General features: G+C 36.6%; 1 protein-coding gene across 2 annotated transcripts in view; it reads left to right on the top strand.

Annotated features, from left to right (window-relative positions):
- The first annotated feature begins 4,494 nt into the window (after window positions 1–4,494).
- Window positions 4,495–25,074, top strand: part of LOC128860568 (venom dipeptidyl peptidase 4) — a 36,059-nt gene continuing 15,479 nt past the window's right edge. Inside the window, exons 1-2 of one of the 2 annotated variants that reach the window (XM_054098166.1) lie at window positions 4,495–4,927; window positions 11,413–12,519. In XM_054098166.1, coding sequence (XP_053954141.1) covers window positions 4,808–4,927; window positions 11,413–12,519 — 1,227 coding nt within the window. In that variant the 5' untranslated portion in view covers window positions 4,495–4,807. The remainder of the gene's footprint in view (window positions 4,928–11,412; window positions 12,520–25,074) is intronic. The other variant, XM_054098167.1, reaches the window with a different exon arrangement.

The following is a 25,074-nucleotide window of genomic DNA, read 5'->3' as shown; positions in this document are numbered from 1 at the left end:
GTTTTTTTAGAATTATTTCACCACTACACATTTAAGCATTCAGTATTAAGGGCAGGCCTAGGTCTATTAAAAACTGCTAGGCAGAAGATGCAACATACTGGTCGAAGAGCACACCTTCTCTTTCATATTTTGGAGGCCTGAAATGCTTTAGAATGATTAGGTATAGAGAGTGTTTAAAATGCGGCAGATTTTCCAAAATTCAATAAAATTCACTCGAATATGAATGAATTTTTACTTCCGAGTGTTTTATTTATTGACCTGGCCAAGTTAACGCAGTAGCCAAAATAGTTATCCATGCATGAAATGGATTACATTTCATATCTACTTCTTTTTCGGTAACTGACCCTTGAGAAAGGCAAAAGGGGCTATTTGTTAAAAACATTGGCTCTCGCCTTTGTTGAATGGCAAGAGCATGCAGCATTTTTTTATAAAATAAGATAAGAAATCATTCTACTGTATTACTATTAATAAATCAATTTATATTCTTAAACATCTTTTATTTTCTTTTACTTTACTACTATTGCCTTAAACCCAACTTAAAACTTAATTATTTCTTACTTTTTTTATCAAATCAGTGCTTCATTTTCCATGAAGTAGGGATAAAAACTACGGCCCACTCAGTCAGCAACTTAATCAGCCACTTTATACGGTTTTTCCTGTATTCATTTATGTATCTCGTCCATTCACTGCAAACTACTCAAATCCTATATTGTTTATTTACCGCTATTCCAGTTCATTCCTGTGATCTGTGCAATTTTTGTTCACCAACAGCAGTTGAGTAGAAAATTGATTGTGCTGCGTTCGCGCGATTTGCTGCGACTTGTCCAGTCTCCCAGCGCAGTTCCAATCATACGAACTCACACAACTACATATGTACATATATTTTTACTTATACTAATGACATACTCAACTCGTGCATCTGCTATTATTTGTGGAATTGCGGCTAATGGTCAACCGCCAGTGCTACAGTCAAACAGTCAATATTTTTTGTTTGTATTTCAACCGTCATTCGGTCGCCTTTCATTCTCATTTTAGCTTCCGCTGCGATTCTTCCATAGTTGCGTGCTTTACCAGAGATTTATTTCAATCTATTGAACCTTAATCTCTGTTGATTAAGTTGCATTTTTCTATACATATTTTTTTTATTTGTTTTTGCTTCGCAGGCATTGAATAACCAGACATTACAAAATTTATAACTACTCTCTTAGCCTAATATGAAAATAATAGTGGAGATGTAGTAGATATGTACGTATATATACGAGTGTATGTATGTGGTTAATATACAAGTAAAAGTCAACCGTCTGCACTTCTGCAATTTGCAGCAAAAAGAAAAGTAAAACCTTGAAGGCATATCGTTTGACAAATAGGGAGGAGACTCATTAATTGTAGAAAGTAAGTTTTCCTGAAAAAAAAATATTGACGTTTTATGCACACAAAAGTTTGCTACGAAAGGTTTCCGCTTTCAACGGTGAAATCGCTTTATTAAAAAATAAGAGTAAATGAGATGAAATATCGCATACCATACGTTATATATTACAGGTATACTCCGAATATGAAAGGAGCAGACAAATTGAAGGTAGTTATAAATAGATAAAGTAAAAGTTCATTAAAAATTACAAGTTATACAAAAAATGTTAAAAAGCTCTTGGTTGGTTTAAGTGGTGATTCTTCCCGAATCCAACTAGCGCTTCCGCACCATTTTGTTGCCACATCCTCCTTACCAACTTGTTTACCAGTTATTTACAGCATGTCTATATCCAGTCTGTGCGGTTGAGAATCCTTATCAGGTTGTTGACATCTAAGCCAGACAGCTGTTCCAAACTCTCGAACAACGGTTTACCCAGGGTTAACATGTCCTTCCATAGGGCAGGGCATTCGCAGAGGAAATGGAAGATTGTTTCCTTTTTCTCCGGTTGTTTACAACAGTCACAGTATGTGTTGTGAGGGATGCCCATTTTGGCTGCTTATTCTCCCACAGACCAAAAGCCAGTTATGACTGCCGTTAGTCTACAGGCGTCCCGTCGTTTCATGTTGATCAATGTTAACGATTGCTGAAGGTTGTAGGTGGGCCATAACGTTCTGCTAATTTTGCATTTTGTCTGGTCTCTCCATCTACAATCTGCGATCCGAAGGTATTTTAGGGAAATTGCACTGTTGACTGCACCTAGTGGTGTGAATACCGATTCTGCAACAGCGTTATTCATGGCAGATCCCCTTCTTGTCAGTTCATCCGCTTTTTCATTACTTTCGATGCTCCGATGTCCCGGGACCAAGATTAAGGTAACTTTATGGTTTTCGCTCAAGGTGGTGAAGCTATTCCTGCTTTGCCCTACCACTTTAGAGTTTGTTGTAGCTGAACCCAGTGCCGGGATTGCAGCTTGGCTATCCGAAAGAATAGCGATACCCTTAAAAGAGGGACCTGCGATTAGTAGCCTACAAGCTTCCCCAATTACCGCCTGAAAGACACTGCAAGCATTAGCGAGACGCACAGATCTTACAATTTTAAGTCTATGAGAATATGTACCAGCTCCAACACCACAATCCATGTTACTGCCATCTGTATAGACTGTAGTGTCGAACTTGTTTGTCAGTCATGTCATGTAGTCAGTCCTCTTCGAGGTATACTGGGTTTGTCGCAGCAATAGACTAGCATGGCCATGAGCTTTTTCTTTCCAGCGACCCGCTTCATTTAACCTAAATGCACTCATTGTTGTCATCTTGATATGTAGTTCTGTAAAAGCTCTAGTAGATTAAACTACGTCCGCATTTGAAAATGCAGCACTGCTCTACACTACTACTCTACCGCTCTTAACTGGTAGAGATGACTTGGAAGGATACACAGATTTCCAGTTAAACAAACAAATCAGTACTCTTCACAATGCGAATTTGAAAGAGAACAGAAAAAAAAAATCCGCAATAAGATCGCCTCACATTCAAAGTTAGGGTGCCAGAGTGAAAGAAAATTTCGACTGACTCCATCCTCTACCCACAGGTGAAACATTCTATAATCATTCACGCTAATCATAACCACATAGCATCTTTACTTTTCTGTTATACAGAAAGCAATTTTATATGAATTACCTAACTTTCCAACAACTTTTTCTTAACTTAATTGGACCAATAAAAAGTTTTCACTTACTTACTTTTCTGGCGTGATTTTTTTACGCACAACAAAGGTATCGCATACGATAGAAGAATATTCGGCTTAGCGGTGAAGCTGGTCTAATATAGCGGGTGTTTTTTTAGCTACATGAGAACTATCGATATCATCTAACGGATGAGAGTGGCAAACTTTGTTGGCATTTATTCAGTGAGGTTTGGCAGTAAGTCAGCGTGAGTCGTTTAAGGCAAGAACAACCCTTCCACCAAATTGTGCAAATTTACTTTAAAAACAAAACAAATCTGTTCGCAAAGTTTATAAAGCATTGACGGCATCATTGGTCCTAATTTCTCTCGCAATGAGGAAGGAGCTACCATTACGGTGACTGGCGAGCGCTATCGAGCCATGCTCAGAGAATTTTTGTTTCCAAAACCTAAACAGCTAAATAGCGGTGACTTTTGATGACGTACAACTTGCACGCTGTAGCGCTTAACAATCAATTTATTGCAATATTCAAGCCACAATTGACGCTACATTGCCTGATTTATTGGAAAAATTAATCAAAAATTAGACTGATTGAATGGATCAACCATGTAACTCGTAGCCGCAGTGGACATATACCGGATATGATATTCAAAGAAGATAAATGCCAGATTATATGTAGTAAAAACAAAATTCATTCCAAAAATATTTCTGTTTTGTATTACCATTTTAAGTTTTCTAAGGCTAACAAGGCCGCAGCTCTCGAATCTCGAATTTGGTAGCTATCCTTACCGGACATTGTCCGTTAGGTGTCCATGTGGGTAGACTTCGGATTGCTTCAAGTCCATTCTGCAGCAGCTGTCTGGAGAACGAGGTGGAATCGTCTCACCATCTTCTTCTCAGCTGGTCTGCACTCGTCGGGCAAAGATTTAGACATTTAGTGAATGCCAACATCCCCTCTGCATGGTATCACAAATGACGAATTTTCAATATTTCTCCAGAAGGGCCCCTCGCAAAGGTAGCCATTTATCGTAACTAAATTCCCAAACGCTGAAAAACCACCCGCTACAAACCTATTTGTGTAAAATTATCCTGCTGAAAAATAAGCTCATGTTTAGGTTTTTGTTGTAATACGAGTAGCATGGAATATTTTTCATAACTTTTTGGTTAATATTCGGGTGAGTCGGGTCATTTTTCTCTAATGGGTCATTTTCTCTAATGAAAAAAGAGTAACTACATAAATAAAAACTTTAAATTAGTAACGCTACCTCCTCACAAAAATTGCAAAAATCTGTATTGTAAACCACTTGAGTAAAATTTGGCGTTGGCGAAGAGTAAAAGCACTACAACAACAAAAAAATACAAAATCAAAGAATAGAACCATATTTGCTGACCATTTAATTTTAGCATATTTCTTTCTTCCCTCTTTCACTTTTCAGCAACGAAACAAAATACAAAGTAAAAATCACGCACAACTAATAAAAATTTAAAGCACTTTACTAAAGCAAAAATTGGCATTGGAAAATAAGTGAAACCCAATAAAGAAAAACATCAATTTAAGCATTTTTTACTAACCAAATTACAAAAGAAACAGAAGGAATCAGAAATAAAATTTAAAAAATCGAAATCAAACAAATTGAAGGAAAGTGTGAAGGCGCAACGAAAAAATCGCGACAAGCATAATAAAAAACGCGTTCAAACAGAAAAATCGCACACTCCAGCAAAATGTCTTCGGTCAACGATATTGTCTCAGCTGAAAATCAACCAGTCGCAGGCTCAGCTATACAAATGTCACAAATGCAAACGACAAATGCGGCGTCAATGCCGTCTCCATCAAACGACCAGGTAGGTACGGCGTGGCAGCCAGAGACAATGGCTCAGTGCCAACAAACAGCAACACAAACTCAGGGACACTTACATAAACAACCACTTACACATAGTCCTGTGTGGTGTCACTTACACTCGTACACACGAAAGCTAGAACGTAAAAATGCATAATCTAATTTATTAGCATTATGGCTTTACTGATTTTTAGTATGATTTTTACGTAATTATCTGCATTTAATGGCTGTTTAGCATACTTTAGGGCGTTTGCCCTTTTTTTTTGTTGATTATTACAGTACTTAAGTAGTAGTTTTTGGAATTTTTGGCACGATTTGTTCAATGGATACGTTAATACTGAGCCTTATTGATTTTGTATTACTTTTACAAGGCTGGTTTTATTTAATTGAATTTGCCTTTTCATCCTTGCATTGAATGGCAAAAACTAAGAGCTTCTATTATCATTGTAGCTTGTTTTAAATAATACTTCTCGAAGTAAGTGCAACTCTTTTTAAGTTACTTTGCATGGAAAATTATTTCGATTACTCATTCCGACTTATAGTCACACGTAGAAACGGCTTAAGTTGATTTTATAAAGAATTGAGCTAGATATGGTATGCTGTCATAAACTGCTAAAAAACTTATATATTTATATGAAATCAGTATTTATTTAAAAAGTTTTAATAAAAAAATGTTATTAAAAGCATTTATCTCAAATGCAGCATCTTCGACCTTTGTGACGTTAGCTTGTGACTATAGAACTATAACGTTAACTTTTTTAGTAATTATTTAAATAAGATCTGCAAATTTAAAGGTATTTATATTTCTTTTCTTCAAACTATGAAAAAAAAAAAATTTTATCCTCACATTATTTTGCTCTATTCCCAACCCCTTAACCATTTTAAGCATGTGCATGAGAGCCAGTGCGGCAAGCGTTTTTGCTCTAAAATCTCTGAAAAACTGCTTGACTCGAATTGGTAGCCTGAAGAAAAAGAAAGTACGTTTTCCATACGCAAGTCTCGCCGCCCTGCTCCTTTGTTAGCACCAGCGTAAGCTAGCCAGAAGGCACCTCCGATTCGCCAAGTCTCTGCTCGCTATCTCTGGGCTCTGCTTACTTGACGAGAAATTTGCATGTGGAAGTAACAACAATACTATCAAGCAAGATTAGCACTAGCGGGTATGGTTATAACTCCTTAAACTGTTAAACCATAGGAGTTTCAATGATGCCCACTCTATTTCAAAAGAGTTTCATTAGGCCGTATTAATAGAGAGAGGATTTTTCTGCTTCAACATTGAGAATTCTCTTTAAGTGTTGTCCGTCGAGCACGAGCAAATATATCCCTGTACAAAAACGGTCTTACTAATTAAGTGCTTCCAAGAAATACCACCGCACTTACATCGATACTCATCTAAAAATAATGTATTTAGTTTGGCAATAATCACGCGTAGTCTGTCAAAAAATACCGTTTAGGAAAAGCACCTCCCATCTTTATCACCCTTTAGTTGAATTCTAACTTGTCCGCTTTTTCACTTGGTATAAATGCGATTGGAAAAGTGAAATCTCATATCTGCTGCCTGCCTTAAAGAGGATAAAAACAAAAACTCAACTCTGCAACACACAAGATCGGTAACCTGTGTTATGTTAAGATATTGGTCGGTGGATCGAGGAATTAGCGAAGCAATCAATGCATAATTACCAACGAGCGTTTTTTTTTTTTTCTAAGTTTAAATTAATAGATAGCGAACTTATTGCATCCTGTTGCCATTTACTTCCTGTAGCATCAAAGGCATCTACATAAGTAATTATCGTCTATTGTGGTTTCAATATAGCTGGACGTGGCTTAGAGTAATTGGCAGTAAACGTCAAGTTAAGCCGCAATTAATTTCAAAGCAAATGGGATAAAGGAAATTACAAAACTAGGAAAATGAGAAAATGAGAAATAAAGGCTTAGTGAAATAAATTTGCTTTTGCAGCGGTCGAAGTTAGGAGGGAAAGTGATTGAATTTTGTTTTTTGCTTTGTGATTATTTTCTTTGCCAACATATATGTATGAATGCAATATGCCTGGAATGTTGCTGCCACTGATGCAATTGACAAGCCCACAAGCATCTTTGACAAAATTAAAATGTGCGCGCTTGCATACACTGACAATCGTTGCTGTTGTTGTAAAGCAAATACATGAGCACCATTTGAAGTGTGTTACAAGCATATGCTTAGGAACATACACACATTATGCAATGCCCGCAACCTTGATGCATTCACTGCCGCATGTTACATGGAATGTCGTGTATCAAAAGGCCACATCAGGCCAACTCTACTCAAAGCCTGCATTAGCCTTCAGAAGCAGCGCAAGAATACTTTAGTGCACACATACAAGTAAAATAACTTGCATATGTGCGCGTATGTGCATATGTTTGGGTGATAGATCTGCCCGTGGCTTAAACACATGCCCAATAGAAAGCCGTACAAAGCTTTGGTTGAAGGCAAAATGTTGGTCAGACATGTCGCTGCCAACACATCAGAACATATGCAGGCATACTTTCGTATGTATATGTGTGTAGTACAGGCAGTCTTGTATGCACAATCTTTCTTTTCGTTTTTGTTTTTTTTTTAGTTTTTTTCTTCCTACAACGCGTTTGTTCTGTCCGCCTGCATGTCTGAACAGCTCTTTAACTTCTACGCCGCCACTGCAGCAAGCGCAAGCTCACTAATGATAATCAAATAAAGGATCAAGGAGATTTGGAAGAAGAAGAGGAAAAACAGCTATTGCAGCGGCAGCGCAACGTTCCCCACGCTGCGCAGCCCAGTGAAGCCGCGAGGGGACATGTTTCTCGTTATCCCACTTGGCACTGCACCAAAAAATAATTTGCAGATTTGTATTCGCTAAGAAGTTTGCCAGCAACAACAGCAGATAAATGATGTTGGTTATATTGGTGACCCTGATTTCTGTTTCTTCATGTCTTTATTTCGGCATGAATGTGTGTTCTGTTTTGCCATGTGTGTGTATTGAGCATTTTTGGGTGTGTGTTTTTGATGGCAGAGCCACCGTAAAGAGGAATTTAAGCTGCAATTTATGTGCATCTTATTATTGTTATTATTGTTTTTTCCAACTTTTCTATGCAAATTCGAGAAAAACGTGAAAACCCAAGATCATTGTTATCAGAGTTTTTTTATTTAAAAATCAATTGCTTCTTTTTGTACCTATACGCTAATGTGCCACTTACTCTTGCTATGTAGTTTTTGATATTTTTTTAAAACACATCTTACTTGGAAGTTTATGCAACTTGTTTAAATTAAAAGCCAAAAACAAGCATTATTTTGCACTTTATTTAGTTTCTCAAAGCGTTAACAATTGCACTGTGGAACGATAGAAGCTTAAATTAAAAAAAAAATGTTTTTTAATTTTTTATTTTATGTTTTTCATTTACTTTTCCAATTTTGCTTTTTCATTTGTTCATTATTTAATCTTTTTAATTTTTTTTTCATCATATTTTCTTTTTCTCAATTAATTAATTAATTAATTAATTTTTTTTTTTTTTTTTTGTTTTGTTCAAATTTTATTCGATTTGTCTGCGTTATTTATATGTTAGGTTAGGTTGAAGTATTTGTCAACCTTGGGACATACTTAGGCTCATATTCCATTCTGATGCCGCGTGGGAAACTAGTCTTTATCGCTCGTAAAATCAGTGTGTACTTTCCCAAAATTTTAAAAGATCTTTGATTTCCACAGTACTAAGATCTTCCAAACCGTCAAAAAATTATCTACTTCTTCTTAATTGGCGCGTTAACCGCTTATGAGATTGTGGCTGAGTTTTACAAAGCGCGGAAGTCATTTCTTTCTCGTGATAATCGGTGCCAGCTGGGCACACCAAGTGAAGTCAAATCCTTCTCAACCTGATCTTTCCAACTCAGTGGAAGCTTTCCTCCTCCTCTGCTACCATCAGCTGGTACCGCCTCAAAGAATCGGAGCATCTGTATCCAATCGGACGACTTGTCCCAGGTAACGTCCACGCTGCATCTTTATTCGATGGACTATGTCCATGACGACGTAAAGCTCGTACAACTCTTCGCTTCATCGCGTTCAAAGATCCAAAACTCTTCCGCAGAATCTTTCTCCCAAAAACTCCAAGGGCTACCTAATCGGACGTTGTCATCATCCAAGCTTCTAAGCTATACAATAGAACGGGCTTGAGAGAGAAGACCTTACTACTCGATTGCCTACCTAGTCCAATATAGTACTCCTTGGCAAGGAAGATCCTACGCTTGATTCCAAGGCTGACACTGTTATCGGTATTAATTCTGCTTCCTAGATAAACGAAATCACTTACATCCTTGGAATTTTAACTGTCAATAGTGTCATGGGTTCGGACTGTTTGTTTGATGAGAGAAGGTATTTCGTTTGGACAATGACACAAAAGGTGCAAGATCGTCTCTTTCTCTTCCTCACCTAGTCAGCGTCTGCAGAAGCCTTGTGTTTGCACGCGAGTCTCTGGGCCTCTCGGACTCATTCCAGCAATACATCGGAAGAGCATCACTAGACAACTTCGCCCTCTCCCGATCTGGTCCAATATCTAAATTCGCTGCAAGAAGTGATACACACAAACTTTTTCTTCTGGTTTCAATGAAGTGCCGCACAATTTTACCAAATTTTTTCTTTCCATTTTGTCTTTTGGGATATGAAAAAGTTTAACGAGGGCAAGTTTTGTGGCACAACAGCATTGACTGCTAACTTTTACTAGCAAATAAATGGAAATGCCCAATAGGGCATCACAGATTTACTACATATCTCAAAATGGCTGACAGAGGGTGCAAAGTAGACATCTTAATCAGCTACAATTGGATGGATGTTGCTATCCTCTTTTATCTTTTATTTTTATTTATTTCTTTTTTTTAATACACACCCTGTGTTGTGTAAAGTTGTTGAAACTACTTGCCATTGTATTTTTTAAGTTTTGAAGCAAAATTCGAATTATTCGTTGTGTTACAAATTTATGGCTCAGAGTCAAAATAATTTTTTTTTTTTACTTTTTTCTTTTTTATGTACTTTGCAACTGACTTTGTACTGATTTTTTTAGTATTACTTTAAAATCATAATAATATATTTTATATGTAAAATATAGGGTTTTTCAGTAAGAGCGCTTCAACTTTTGAACTTTTTTGAATAAAACACAAACGGTTTGACTTTTTTAACTAATTTTTTTTTTTATTATCGAGTTTGAACATATACATTTAAGTATGAAATTCGATTTCTTTTGCATGACCACCGCGTGCACGTTTTACGAAGTCCAATCGTTGAACCCAATTTTCGACCACTCTTTTGCATAAATCGGCCGAAATTCCAGCAATTTCGCGTTCAATATTGGCTCTGAGTTCACAAATCGTCGCCGGCTTGTTGTATACCAATGACTTCACATAACCCCAAAACGGGACGGCTTGTTAAATGGACCGTAAAATGGCCGAAATACTTTTAAAGTAGCAGCAACAGAACGATTATTTTCATAAAAAATTTGCACGATTTGCAATCGTTGCTTAAGTGTGTAGCGTTCCATGATGAAATGTATACTAATGAAGTTTACAAATGACAAGCGAAAAATAAAAAATATTGCGTCGTTCGCCCTCCCTATCGGAAAAAAGTTGAAGCGCACCTATTGAATAACCCTATATTAAATAATTGAAACGGAAAATGAATTTGCTATTGTATAATAAATTTGTTAACGCTTTTTCTGGCATCACTGCTAAAATTTGTTGCTCGTCTTACATAAAATATTTGCTTTTTAATTCGCACACGCATCCAGATACAAATTTTTTCTTTTTAATATGCCCAACATTTTTTGTCGGGCTCCACATATTTGTTTGTTTTTTAAGCCCCACTGCCACACGCTTGAGTTTAATTGGACCTGCACACTTCTTTTTTGATGGCAAGCAACCGAAAAATAGTGAAACACAAAAACATGTGAGAAAAATTTTAAAAAGTTCATAAAAAATTAAAATATAAAAATTTTACAAATATAAAAAACGAGACATGCCACACACAGTGTTTTGCAGAACCTTAAACTTTTACCTTTTTCCTTTCGCTTTCCCTTACACTCAATACTCAGCACAATTCGTTCTCGCGCCTATGCTATTGTTGTTTTTGTAGGCTGTGGTGAAATTTTGATTTATAATTTTATTTTTATTTTTTTGCAATATATTTGGTAGTGCGCACGCTTGCTTTTATTACTTTTCGAAGCATGTAAACAATATAAACGAAAGTAACAGAAAAACGAAAAAATTGTAAAAAAATCCACAGCAACAACAAATAAAAATAGAACAAAAACACAATAACGCGCAAAATAGCGTGAATTGGCGAGCATAAACGAAATGATTAATATTTTCATTTTCCCCCATCATGCGGCTCCCATAACGTGGAAACAATAAAACAAAAACAATGCTGTGCACTTGAAAACAATACGAACAACAATTATCCGCATAACAACTTCAAAAACGCCAACAACTCGGCGCACGTGAAGTACCTACCAGCCACTCATCAATATTTTCATCATTGCAAGCAACAGAAACAACAGCAGCAGCAACAGCAGCTTTTATTACAACAACAACAATCAACTCTGCAATCACAACGTTGTGTAATGCGCATACCGATGCAACAGCACGCACCCGCACCGCAGCAACAGCAGCAGCAACTACCGCTGCAGCAGCAATCCTATGGGTCACTGAAACCGCAACAATATCAGTACCACAACAACATTAACATGCATCCAAACCACGTGAGCGCCACTCTAAATGCGAGCAGCAACATGCCAATGTACAACAACAGCAGCAGCGGTGTGGGCGGTGGTGGTGGAGTTGGTGGCGCCGAGGTCAAAAGCGGCGGAGCTACCGTTACATTCGATGAATTCACGGAATTCTACTGGCCACATGATAACCAGCCGCAACAACAAATCCCAACACAGCATGGCAATTGCAACAACATCGATGCTGGCGGTATAGATATCGGCATTGCTTCCACAATGGGTGTTGCAGACACTACAAAGCCCTCCAACATCAGCAACACCGGTCGCACTTTCATCACGCCTGCAGACATACCGCCACCACCCCCGCATCCGCCTAATATAACGGCACGCAAACGTTATCTTAGCACCAGCCAAAGTATGGAGGAGCGACCGCGTGAGAGTGGGCGCTGTCAATGCGAGCATCCAATTGAGTTTGTGGCGCAACAACAGCAGTCCACACAGCAGGCGCAAGCTATTTTGCAACAACAGCATCAACCAGCAACACATCAGTCATATGCCACTCATCATAATGCATATCTGCCAACGCAACAGCAACAACTACAGCAACAGCCACTTCAACAGCAGCAACAGCAACTAACACAGCCAACATATCGTTCACACGCGCTCAGCCAGTGTTCTCATAATGATTACAATCATTTGCCTCCACCACCACCTGCCACACTAACGCGTGCCGACTCGCATCGGAGCCATCACAACTTGGTGGCAGTAGCCAGTTCTTCGTATTATAAAAATCGTTTCTTCGATGATGCGCCACTGCCACCACCTTCGCATCTCTCCACTTCATCACTGTCATCGAAGACTACCTTCGAAACGAGGCAATTGAAGGTAAGCAAAGCGCGGCGGAGTCTGAAAGGCGTATGGATATAACTTTGTAATAACTCGGCTTAACATTCTCCCAAGAGATGCGCTGCATTGCTGTGAATACTCTGAATACGCTGTGCAACGCATTGCTCTTACGGTTTTTTCGGTTATGAACAACCTTCGATAAACTATCGCTGCTACACTAAGCCAACTTCCATATGCCTAGTAAGTAGAAGATTAAGAGTTAACAGTTTGCTAAAATCAACTGCGGCTTGAAGAAGTTTGATCCCAAGTGATAAATAAATTGATCAGATCATTTTTGCAGGCCTCTCTCGAGAACAGTTTTGTACCGTAACGAAAATTTTGCCAGTTCTTAAAAAGGTAGCAATAGCTTGGTGCTCTCTGGTTCGACTCTCCACGATGTCTATGGGTTTATTAACAATTTCGACAATTGGTCTACCATAACATGTCGCATCTACGATATTCATATTACCAAAAAGGACAGTTGTAACTCTATTGTTTCATTGTATACTAAACAGCATTTTGTACTTCAAATTTTCCCCTTGGTCGAATTGGTACTGAAGAATGTATCGAATTCTTGTTTTTTGAAGTGAAAACTTCTTTAGAATCGTTGGGAGTGATTTGAGAAAAAGTGAAACGAAAAAAGCGACACTCTTGGCTACGAATATTACATATACACGTAGCGACGAACTAAATAACTTTTAGGCCAGCGCCGACAGCATGGCGCGATAGCCGAGCGGCTAGCAATGTGAGCTTCCGATCCAAAATCCTTGGTTCGAATCACAAGAAAAAAAATTTTTTTATACAGTTATTTTATTTTATGATATGTTTATGAGGAGCTTTTTTCATGGCAGAAATACACTCGGTGTTTTGCCATTGCCTGCTGAGGGGTGAGCGCTATTAGAAAAATAGTTTTCCTTAATTTTGGTGTTTTCACCGAGATTCGAACTGACGTTCTCTCTGTGAATTCTGAATAGTAGTCACGCACCAACCCATTCGGCTACGGCGTTTGTTTAATTTTACTAATGCAAAAATGAGGAAAAATATATGAATAAAGTTTGCTTACTGTTTACACATTTTCCAAAGGTGACGGAGAACCAAAACAAAAAGTCGATTTTCAAACAAATACGAGTGCATATGTGTAATTGTGTTAGAGTTTCGGTCACGCCCCAGCAAAACCTGCGTGCATATGTGTTTGTAACATTCAAAAAAATGTAATTGTGTTAGAGTTTCGGTCACGCAGGTTTTGCTGGGGACGCTCATAATAGCAACCGCGTGTGTATTTTTATATTCGTAAATATTCTCATTTTTAAATATTTACCGCAATTATGCCGAAAAATAATGCAGAAAAGTGTCGTGAATATCGACAGAAAAAAAAATCAATAAATAGCATCACGGAATTCATTCACGAAAATTTAATAAAGTATACACCAGAAGTATCGCGGATACTTAGAAAAGATTACAATAAAGTTCCAATGATTTTAAGTGGCGATTTTATCGTAAATTTTGCATTGGACACAGCGGTTCCTTTAATTGACGTTCTCAATACAACATTCAATTTAAAAATGTGTAACAATCGCACTGAATCGACAACACGATCAAAAACAACCATTGACGCGGTATTTCAAAGACATGTTGACAACATCGAAACCAAAGCATTTGTATCATATTTTAGCTATCATAAGCCACTCGTATCATTTGTTGAAATTGAAAACATTGAGGATGAATTATAATAAAATGAAGAAAATAAAATATGAACTTTATAGCAATATTATAATGAACCTATAATTATCTTGCTCCTAATGCTGCTTTCGTCTTATTCTCTCTCAGTTTGTTTTACGGAAGGTTTCACTTCTATCGCGTCTAACCGTTAGACTGGTGTTTTTTTTTAAGAATTGTATCTGAAAGTTCTCTCAATACTCATGGGGTTCGTTGAACATCAATGTATTCTTCTTCTTCATCTTTATTGGTCCTAGGGCTATTGTTGGACTGAATTCGTTTTTTCAACGAGATATATTACAATATAATATGTTATCTTTTAAAATATATATATAATTACAGCATCATTCGGATCGGGATCCCGACGTCCTACACTCATGCCAACGCTTTGGTGCTCTTCCTGGAATTGGTGGTGTTTTAAGTTGACCTTTCATTACAACCTTTGCCAACCCATCGTCTCCCATTATCTTTACATCCTAGACCCATTCTTTTCTTCGCATCAAAAGGCACGAGGGATTTTTTCGATACCTGCAAAAAGATGCATTAAATGTGAACCGATTCGAAAATATTTCTATACACAAAATGAGAAGGATATCCGAGGATTAATTGAAAATATGTATAATATTTTCATAAGGCGAGTCTATGAACAAGAGAATCCTGATGATCTGCGTCAGTTTTAGCCGTTGTTATATTATTTAGCTTCTGATGAGGCTAAGCTCTGACATAAGTTCAACATTTCAAGTCAAAATATGCTGTGAAAGATGTTCGCAAATACCGAAAACGTTCAAAATAATCTGCATGCCTTCAAAAAACTTTGCAGGGAATTAACTTGCAAAGTCGTTCAACGCCAACGAACTGTGAGAGCTTTCAGAATAAAACACTATTCAAAAATAGAATTCAATCTTCCAAACCTCAAATAAATTTATATTTTCTGTATAATTTGTTTATTTTCATCGCTATTGCTTGCTGGGTACACCCGCTGGTATTAGGAATTTCACTCGGAAGTGGCCCATCAATTTTGTGTGATTGTATGAACGCACCCTAAAACGATTGTCCAAATTGATTTGCTTATTTTATGCAAAATAGCAGAAAGGATGCATAAAAACGGATGTGTAAATTGATGATGGTCATCATTGGTCAGTGCGGTTAGCTTGAAGAATCGAAGTCAAAAAGTCAATTTACGTTTTTATACGTTCTTTTATGTTACTTAACTCCACTTTAACCTGCTTATATTAGTTTTATAGCAACAATGATTTACTGACTATTTGAATAACTCAAATCACTATAAAGAGAAGTCTGGTGATTCCATTTTAATTCTACCGGGGCTTTTTTTCTGGTTTCTAAACTCCATGATTTACATGACAAAGCTGGATGATTTATCTGCATGCGAGTGACTTGAAATGGAAATAATATTTATCAAAATTGATAGTAGGAAACCGAAAGGAAGTAATTTTTTAAAGCAAACGCAGCCAAGCAATGTGAATGCCATGAAGAAAGCGAAATTCAATATGCAATTGGAAAAAACGTGCCGAAATATTTATTGTGGGATTTCAGATATTTCTTATTGAGGAAGGCTTGTGCCATGGTGGCGTTGAAACATCTTGATGGCCGCTTATGTGTAAGTAATAAGCTGGCTCATACCTCTTGTGGAGGGCTTTCTTTCCTAGAACGCTACACGTAAAGCAATGAGAAGGGCGTGAGAATGCAATTTGTTTTTTGCAGCTCTATTATATATTTGTATATGTACTTATTGCTCTTAATATAAAAAGTTGTTGATTTATTAACAGCAGGAATCGATAACACTGTGCGACAGTGATTTTATACTTTTATGGAGACCTAGTACAACTTGTAGATATAGTAAAACTAAGAAAAATGGTATAGGAGAAATTTCCAATACACCCCCAAAATCTCATTTTATGGCCATAAAACCATTTTTCAGTAGGTTGATGTGAACAATCACTCCTAACTTCGCCAATTTCCATCCGATTTCGAATTTGTTTCTTTAGTTCGAAAGAACAAAAACAAGCCTTTTTGACAGTGTGTTGACAATTTTTCTGAAATGACAACTGACGAGACTGTAGGCGAAAGTATTTGGAATTTTTTTATTTTTTCTCTATTTTTTTCTCTATTTTTTCAACTTTGACATAATTTTTACGATATTATCCGATATTGAGGATTTTTTTTAGTACACTACTGTTATAGAAAATTTAATTTTGCGTCGAATGAGCTATACTTGACTGTAATTGAATTAAAATTAATGGAGTTGTGTGAGTTTTAAGATTTTATTTTTTGTACTAATTTGGTATGTAGGTATAACTTACACTAAATGGGAATAAGGACGTGTTTTGATGCGTTATTATAGATACGTAATATTTATTGGAGTATATATGTACTGTACTGCATACAACAGAACTGGTTAAAACTTACGAAAATATCTGACATATTATCACACTTTTTTTTTCAATAGATATATGAAAAAGCTTCCAAGTGTACCAAAGTTCACACTGTACATTGATTAACAAAAGCAGTTTGTTATTATTGTTTGTTTCATTGAAATTCAAGAGATATAAATCAAAACGTTGCCAGAAAAGTCGAATTTTTTAATATTCTCCGATGATGTGGCATCATCAGCCTTATCTTAAACCAGATGATTGTTATTTTTATAAAACGGACGTAAATGGTCATCATTATGAAGCTCGAAAGCACATAAAGTATGCTGATGTTGCAACTGTTAAGAACCCCGTAGTCTTGGACGATATGATTGACTCAACTGCAGGAACTGAAGGAAATTCAACTCATTGCTGATGATGATCAAACTGATAACAATAAACCTGATGATGAAGAGTACTTTTCGTCTGGTTGTAAGTCTTCAGAACGACACATTGTATCAAATTCAGATTTTCAGGATCTTTCTCGTGATTTACTTCTATCGGGAAGACAATCTGAAACGCTCGCTTCTCGATTTAAGCAATGGAATTTAGTTGATGACGACTTGAGATGAATGACGATGATCGAATTTCTTACAGAGAAGTATTCAAAACTGATGAAGAAAATGGCAAATGTAACGTACCATACTAAACTCCAAAGGGCCGTTTCCAATGTAGTTTTAAGTTTGGAGCCAGTTCCGTTGTGTACTGCACCGTACCGCACCGTACCATACCGTACAGTGCTGCACTGCACAATACTCCAATAAATATTATGTGTTTAAAATGGCACTTGTTATCATTTTCATGCTTCGATGCCTACATACCAAATTAGTAAAACAAAAAAAAAAATAAAATCTTAAAACTCACACAACTCTATTAATTTTAATTCAATTACAGTCAAATATAGCTCATTCTGTACTACATAGTGTACTAAAAAACATCCTCAATACCGGATAATATCGTAAAAATTATGTCAAAGTTGAAAAAATAGAGAAAAAATAAAAAAATTCCAAATACTTCCGCCTACAGTCTCGTCAATTGTCATTTCAGAAAAATTGTCAACACACTGTCAAAAAGGCTTGTTTTTGTTCTTTCGAACTAAAGAAACAAATTCGAAATCGGATGGAAATTGGCCAAGTTGTGAGTGATTCTTCACATCAACCCACTGAAAAACGGTTTTATGGCCATAAAACGAGATTTTGGGGGTGTATTGGAAATTTCTCCTATACCATTTTGTTTAGTTTTTCTATAGCCACAAGTTGTGCTAGGTCTCCATAAAAGTATATTCAATTTTTTTTTTTGTCACACAGTGTAATTAATTATATATAAAATAATTATATGTAATATATTTCAAAATATTTTTAAGTGAGCTCGTAATGTTTTTAACAGTTTCTTTACGGGAATACATTGCGTTGTTTATAAATTAATAAATGTGGGCAGCGGTGGCGTGAAATATATGGCAAGATAAGATCATAAGCCCTTCATTGCAAATAGCGTCCATAGAATACTACGGCAAAGAAAAAAACAAGAAAAGAGAAGAGAGGTGGAGTGCAAAAGCTATTATTAGCAAAGTATTTCTGGGCAGTTCTGAGCAACGATTTCTACTCTTTTTGAAGTTATGAGTTATTAAGTGGCAATCTCTCGTCTTAGCAGTCGGCTAAAAAGGCTTATCATGATTTATGTAGTTTTAATTTAATAAAAAAAATTGTTAGATTTTCGTAAGCAGATTCAAAACTGCTTTCATTATTTCTTTAAGAAACATTACAAAATTATATATTGTATATATATATTATAATTGCCGCTTACACCCTTTATGAGTGTTTGGTCGAGCTTCTCCTTCTATTTGTGGCGTGCGTCTTGATGTTATTCCACTAATGGAACCTACAATCTCAAGCCGTCTCCGAACGGCAGATATTTTGTATGAAAAGCTTTTTCTTGGCAGAAATACACTCGGATGTTTGCCGCTGTTAGAAAAACGTTTTTCTTAATTTTTGGTGTTTCACAGAGATTCGAGCCTATATCCGGCCTACCCACTCGGCTTTGGCAGCTGCTGAAAAAATTACTGATCTTTAATTTCACAAAGTCAAAAGATCGTGTACACCACATATGACAAATTTTGACTATTTGGCAATCTCGATAATTTTTTTATAAAAAAAATACTACAACAAGAACCAAAAGTTTCAAACTTTGTATAAAATTTGTAAAAATTCAGTAAACTTTCAACCAAGTTTCAAACTTTTTGCTGTTGATTTTTGGCAATTGTTTTTGCTGACGGTGTTGGGTCTTTTCTTTCATATAAAAAATTTTTGTGTAGGCACAAGACCGCGACCGTGATTTTTGAACTCCTTGAAACTTTACTATACTAAAATTTAATTATCTATTGTATAAAACTACATACATGACATTTCTCTAAAATAAATAGTAAGAAGTTTGAAATATATTATTTTGTTATGTTTGGAGAGCTTTCGTAGAATTATAATATTTAGAAATTGGTTCAGGACCTGATATGTATGAGTACAAACCAGTGAAAAAATCGTCCCGTCCTAATATACATACATATAAACTTATACACTTACATTCTTTAAAGGCAAAACTATACTTTTACTTGCTGCAGCAGCCTTGTCTGCCGACCGCCAAACGAGACTAATTGTCTTCTAATGCGGCATGGGGCGTATGAGTAATGCGCCATACGGCTGGCTGAAGGACAAGGGAATGCAAGTGTGTTAGTTTGTAAGAAAGTCTATGCGCGCATAAGCACTCAACTTTTTACCCATATTCCTTAAGATGCATAGATGTGTACGTATATAAACACTTAAGTACACACCGGGTGGTAGCAATAAAAGGCAGAGGCAAACACACCAAAGTAAAACATTAAAACAAAGCCACCATTAAACGCCCATAACACTCAACAAAGCAAGCACAATAAAAGCGAGTGGAGAAGAATTTTATGAAACAAAAGCAATTGTGTTCTCATTAAGCATATATATATGCATTAACATTGTCTTCAAATACACAATTGTTGCTTCTTATTGGCAATCACATAAATGCGATTATGCGACCCATGGCGCCATTTTCTCTATTATTCTCGCTCTTCGAGGTTCTATGACAGCAGCCTGTGCAAAGTAACAGCAACGCTGAGCAATCAGCAACTTATATGACATTGTTTATACATATATGTGATGTACACAAATGATTCGCCAAGTTATTTGTATCGCATATGTCCTTGAAATTATCTATGTTTGGGCGTAAATAGTAGCCTATGCGAATTTTTAAAGTGTTTTCGTCTTTCTGCCTAGTCAACAAATGATTTGCACTAATGAGAAAAATTTCTTTGATGTAAATAATTTGCCATCATTTGTCGTACACCATTTGTGCCTATTTGTTTGATAGTAACTAAATAACTGCAGACTACATTTGTTCAATATCCGCAAAGCATCAGGAACAGCTGGTTCCCAGCACAATGAGTGCTACCCCAAGTAAAGTCATATATCAATGCTAGGCCTTAATTGCGCTGAGACTAAGCGATGCCTTCACAAGCACAGCCATCAAAGCGCATGAATACAACCACTGATCCAACATAAAGTAAATAACAGTACATAAAATTCTACCAGCAAAAAGTTTCACTACTAATAAAGTAAGCGAGTTGTTTATTAGTTGCGGGACAGGGAATGAAGTGATTTCCTTGTAAAAGCGGATCAGTTTTTCTACTTTCCAAGAAATTCAATACTTAATTTTTATGAACCAGCTCAACAGATCGAAACATATCCTTATAAGAAGATGCTCAACTGATGAAGCAAAATATTTTATTTCTGAACCTTTTTGCAATTAAAGCGATAGCTAGAAAACTAACATTTGAAACTATGAAAGGTATATCATAATTACTAAAAGTACACGCTTGTTTCGACTATACGTCGACTTATCATCAACTTTCCTTCGCTACTCACAGTGCAATCAGGTTAAAGGAGGTTTGACTCTGGTATTTATCTGAATTTCATACAGATCTCTCTATCCTCAAACTGGAGTCTGAGAGTCGTGTAGGAAGGATTGGAGCGAGGGGAAAATCTGTACCGATGCTGGTACCTATGTCTTCACTGACGGCGCCAAGATGGAATCGGGAATCGGAGCAGCAATTTTGGTCTAACTCAGCCAATTTATCTATTACATTTCATTAAAACTGCCGAATACTGCTAGTGCTTCTCAGGCAGAAGTCTTTGCGATCCTGCAGGCATGCAGAAAGCTTAAACAACATGGCAGCACAATCAGGGCTTTCACGATGCCTTGGTGCAAAAGCACCAGGTATGCAAGTAACGACGATTCTCTGATCTGGGTTCCAAGATATAGGAACATAGAGAGAAATGAAATTACTGATGAGCTTGCCAGGAAGGGGTCGACTGAATTGGTCTCATAGACTTCCTACGCGGTCATCGGCATATCCCTGACTGTTTTTAAAGCGGAATATAACTTTTTTCTCAGGAAAACGCTGAAAAGATGGAGCTACATTTCTTCATGTGCTCCTTCAAAACCTTTGACCCCAGTAGTAGAAGGAGGACTCTGAAAGTCTTGGAGACTCACCGCTATTCAATTTCCACACTCGCCAGCCTGGTATTTCAACCATTCCACCTTCCTACCTGCATACTCGATCTTTCAATATATGGAAGAAAACGCAGCAGAAAAGAAGCAGCTTCAGTAAAAAAATTACCTAAAATCAACGGTTGTAGTCACTTACAACTTTCACTTTTTGCTCAAATTCAATGGTTTATAAAAAGTATAGTTACCACGTGGAATATTTTGAAGACATTTTGAAAATGTTTGAAAAATTTTATTGTATATCTACACAGTATGAAATTTTGCATTAAATAGTTTTGTTGTAGTATGAACTATCTTTTGTGCCTACCGTAGCTGAATGGATTGGTGCGTGCCCACCATTCGGAAGTGCACAAGCTCGAATCTGTTGTAACAAGATATGCTGTTGTACATAACTATACTCATACCCTATGACCAGAAAGTGCAGGAAATGTTTAAATAAAACAAAACAGAGTTAAATTTCAGACAAATTTATTTTATCTCCTTCAAAATATGTTCCATTTAACCCAGCCCTCCATGCACCCCTGGTAGGCATGGCCTTAAGGGATGGCCTTCAGCTCCTTTGTGGAATTCTCTTTGGTCTCCTCTATCGACCGAAATCCACTTCCACGAAGTGGTAACTTCAACTTGAGAAACAAAAAGAAATCGCACGGGGCCATATTAGGGGAATACGGTGCTTCCACGACGGTATTTACTTGGTATTTGGTCAAGTAATCCAGCATAATATGGGCTCGATGCGATGGCCCGTTATCATCATGCAAAATCCAAGAATTGTTTGGCCACATTTGCGGCCGGCTAGGCAAACACTAATGATGGGATGGCGCTAAAAAGTGATACATGTGTGTCTTACAGTCCTACTAACATAAGAAAAAAATATGGACCAGTTTCCACTGGCGCGGTTCGTTTAAATTAAATACTCCCGATACTTTTCGATCATATGGTATATCTGTGATCACAATCAATAACTGTCTAAGTGGATTCAAGAAAGATTTGAGTTATACTGTAAGCTAACTTATTCTACCAACAAAGGTCTAAATTGAAATTCCTACCTTTCTAACATATTTTTCAATTTTTTCATTTTTTTAAGTCACTGATAAAAAGTTATTGCCTCATATGGGCTTCAACATAATTTACAGATATATTAGGTGTTTTTTCTTAAAAATATGATTTTGAACTTAAGCGACTTTATTTGTTACCAAAGATGTATAAGTATGTATATGCAAGCGAACTAGCTTTTACGTATTATGGCCAGCGAGCAGATGAAATAAGTTGATACATGGCAAACTAAAATTCAGAGAATTAAGATTCAGCTTTTGAATTAACATCACCTCACCTGGTGTGTTAGTGCTTTATTAGTAGTATTATAGAACTTATTTTTTTTGCTTCATTGTTAGTTAATAAAGATTTCAAACAAACGTTGGCCGGCCTTCCCTTTCATAATTCATGCATAGGTATATTCGTGTTTCCATATTTAGTACCCTTGCGGTATGTTTTTGTAGCCATTTTTCATATGCTTGTCATCTTACACTTATTCTCATGTGTTTACAAATGTGTGAACAAACTACTCGTATGTATGCAAACTTATTCATTTCTTTATACGAAATTTCTCCAACTGTACGTGTGAAGTAAGTCTGGTGAACTTTTCCGTAAGCTCGTGTTTTTCTGCGCTTTGTGGACAATACACTGCACACCATTTCACATGAGTCGCAGCAGATGTGTCTGCACAAATTTCTTTGTGCATGCACGTCAAAATAACATAGCAAAATATATTACTTATGCATACTCGTATGTTTATGTTCCTTGACATTGTCTTTGTTCTGCGGTTCTGACAGTTTCACACTGCTTCAACAATCCTGCTGATCCCTTACTTTATATCGGTATATACTATTCAATTTTTTTATTTAAACTTCCTCTTTCTTTCACTTCAGGCCACACTTTTTCGCTGCTAATTCAATTTTCCTCATGTCATAAGCCAAACCAACCAAAATCCTTTAAGCCTTTAAAGCTCTCGATATATGGGGGATTTTATTTTTTTTTTTTGGTTTTTTCTTTTTGCTAAGATTTTTATGTTTTGTCAAAGTGCGGCTGTGGTAAATATTATTTTTTCGGTTTAGCTGTTTACAAGCAAATATACTCACACTCAGGTAAAAGATTTCTGTGAGTGCTCAGTTTGTGATTTTTACAGTTTGGGATTTTTAGCTTTTGATTCGTAAAAAGGCAAACCAGTTTGGTGGATTCGTATGCAAACCTGCGTATATATTTCATTGTATTTGTGTAGCACACGTGAAATTGAATTTTTTTTGTTGAAAGCTACTGAGAAGTGAAGATGCTTCACAATACCTGCAATAATATGACTTTTCCGGTAATAAAATTGGCTTTGTAGTTTTACTTTAAATATTATAGCATGGCATTTTATTTCTTGGAGAAAAACACATTTTGTGCCTTTTATTTGGTGAATCAAAGTTGATAAGATCCTTATTCATTAAAAATATATTCAGTTAGTAAGAATATCAGTTTGTTTGACCTACGCCTCAGAAATCGTTGCCTCAGCAACTGGACAGCACAGCAGCGAATTTTCTAAAGCTAACAAGGTAGATGCCGAGGTAGTGACATATCTCTGAGTATATTTCTGCCCTTAAAAAGACTCTAAGCCTATCTGCGTTTGGAGAGTGCATACATACAATTTTTAGAAAACAATTATTTGGTATTAAATTTGTAAACAGTTCTTTTGTAACTTTTGAATAATTTTTTTGTTTTTGTGTTTTTTTTTGGACTATTTTCCTACTACAAGATGTAGCTTAAAACGTCATTTGAAAACCATTCACGTCACTTGGAATACGGCCAAACAGTCGCTCGAATGATTGACACTGAACCCAATTTTTGGAAGCAAATTTTAATGACTAACGAGGCATATTTTAACCTCTGTGGCAGCGTGAATAAACAAAATTTCCGCATTTGGGAAACTGAGAATCCACTCAAGATCCATGAAACGCCATTGCATGACCGAAAAGTAACTGTTTGTTCCGGCATTTGGGCCAAAACCATCATTGGGCCATTTTTTTACCGAGAAACAAAACGGTCTATGGAAACCGATATCGATTGATGTTGGCTCATTATGTCTGCCCGCAAATGCGTGAGAAAGATTTAGACAGTTACTGGTTTCAACAAGACGGTGCGCCATGCCATACTGCGAATGCAACAATTGAATTTTTGCAACGAAAAATCCCGGGACGTCTAGTGTCAAAAAGAGGCGACATCGACTGGCCCCCCAGATCACCTGACTTAACCCCCCCGGACTTCTTTTTGTGGAGTTATCGGAAAAGTAAGGCTTACGCCAACAGACTAATGATCAGCTAAGGCAAACATTCGTGCCGAAATCGACGCTATAAAACCCGAAGGGACAAGGTGATGACAAACGCAGAAAAAAGATCGGAGTTTGTGATTGCTAATAAAGGCGGCCACTTGATTGATATTGTATTCAGAAAATAGTTTTAATAAATTGTAAATAACCAAACCAAATAAAAATACCTCACTTATATAAATTTGTTTTTTTTTTTTTCAATGTTATTCAATGGTTTCATACCGACATAAAAGATGACGCACCCTGTAGAATTTTACATTCTTTAAACGCCTTGCACGTTTGCTCGAAAAATACATTAAGATCGATAGACTTTCAGATTTATGAAGAAAAATTTTTTACCCCGTTAACTTAAATTGTTTGCCATTTCTTCATTTCCATTTCACACATTTCTTCACTTATCGCTTGAGCTTCAAATATGTAATAAAATTCACTGTTAACAGCCCATATCCTATGAATAAAAAAATATTT

The sequence above is a fragment of the Anastrepha ludens genome, chromosome 4 (assembly GCF_028408465.1).
Source record: "Anastrepha ludens isolate Willacy chromosome 4, idAnaLude1.1, whole genome shotgun sequence".
Classification (NCBI taxonomy): Eukaryota; Metazoa; Arthropoda; class Insecta; order Diptera; family Tephritidae; genus Anastrepha; species Anastrepha ludens.
This window is presented reverse-complemented; position numbering and strand designations above follow the sequence as displayed.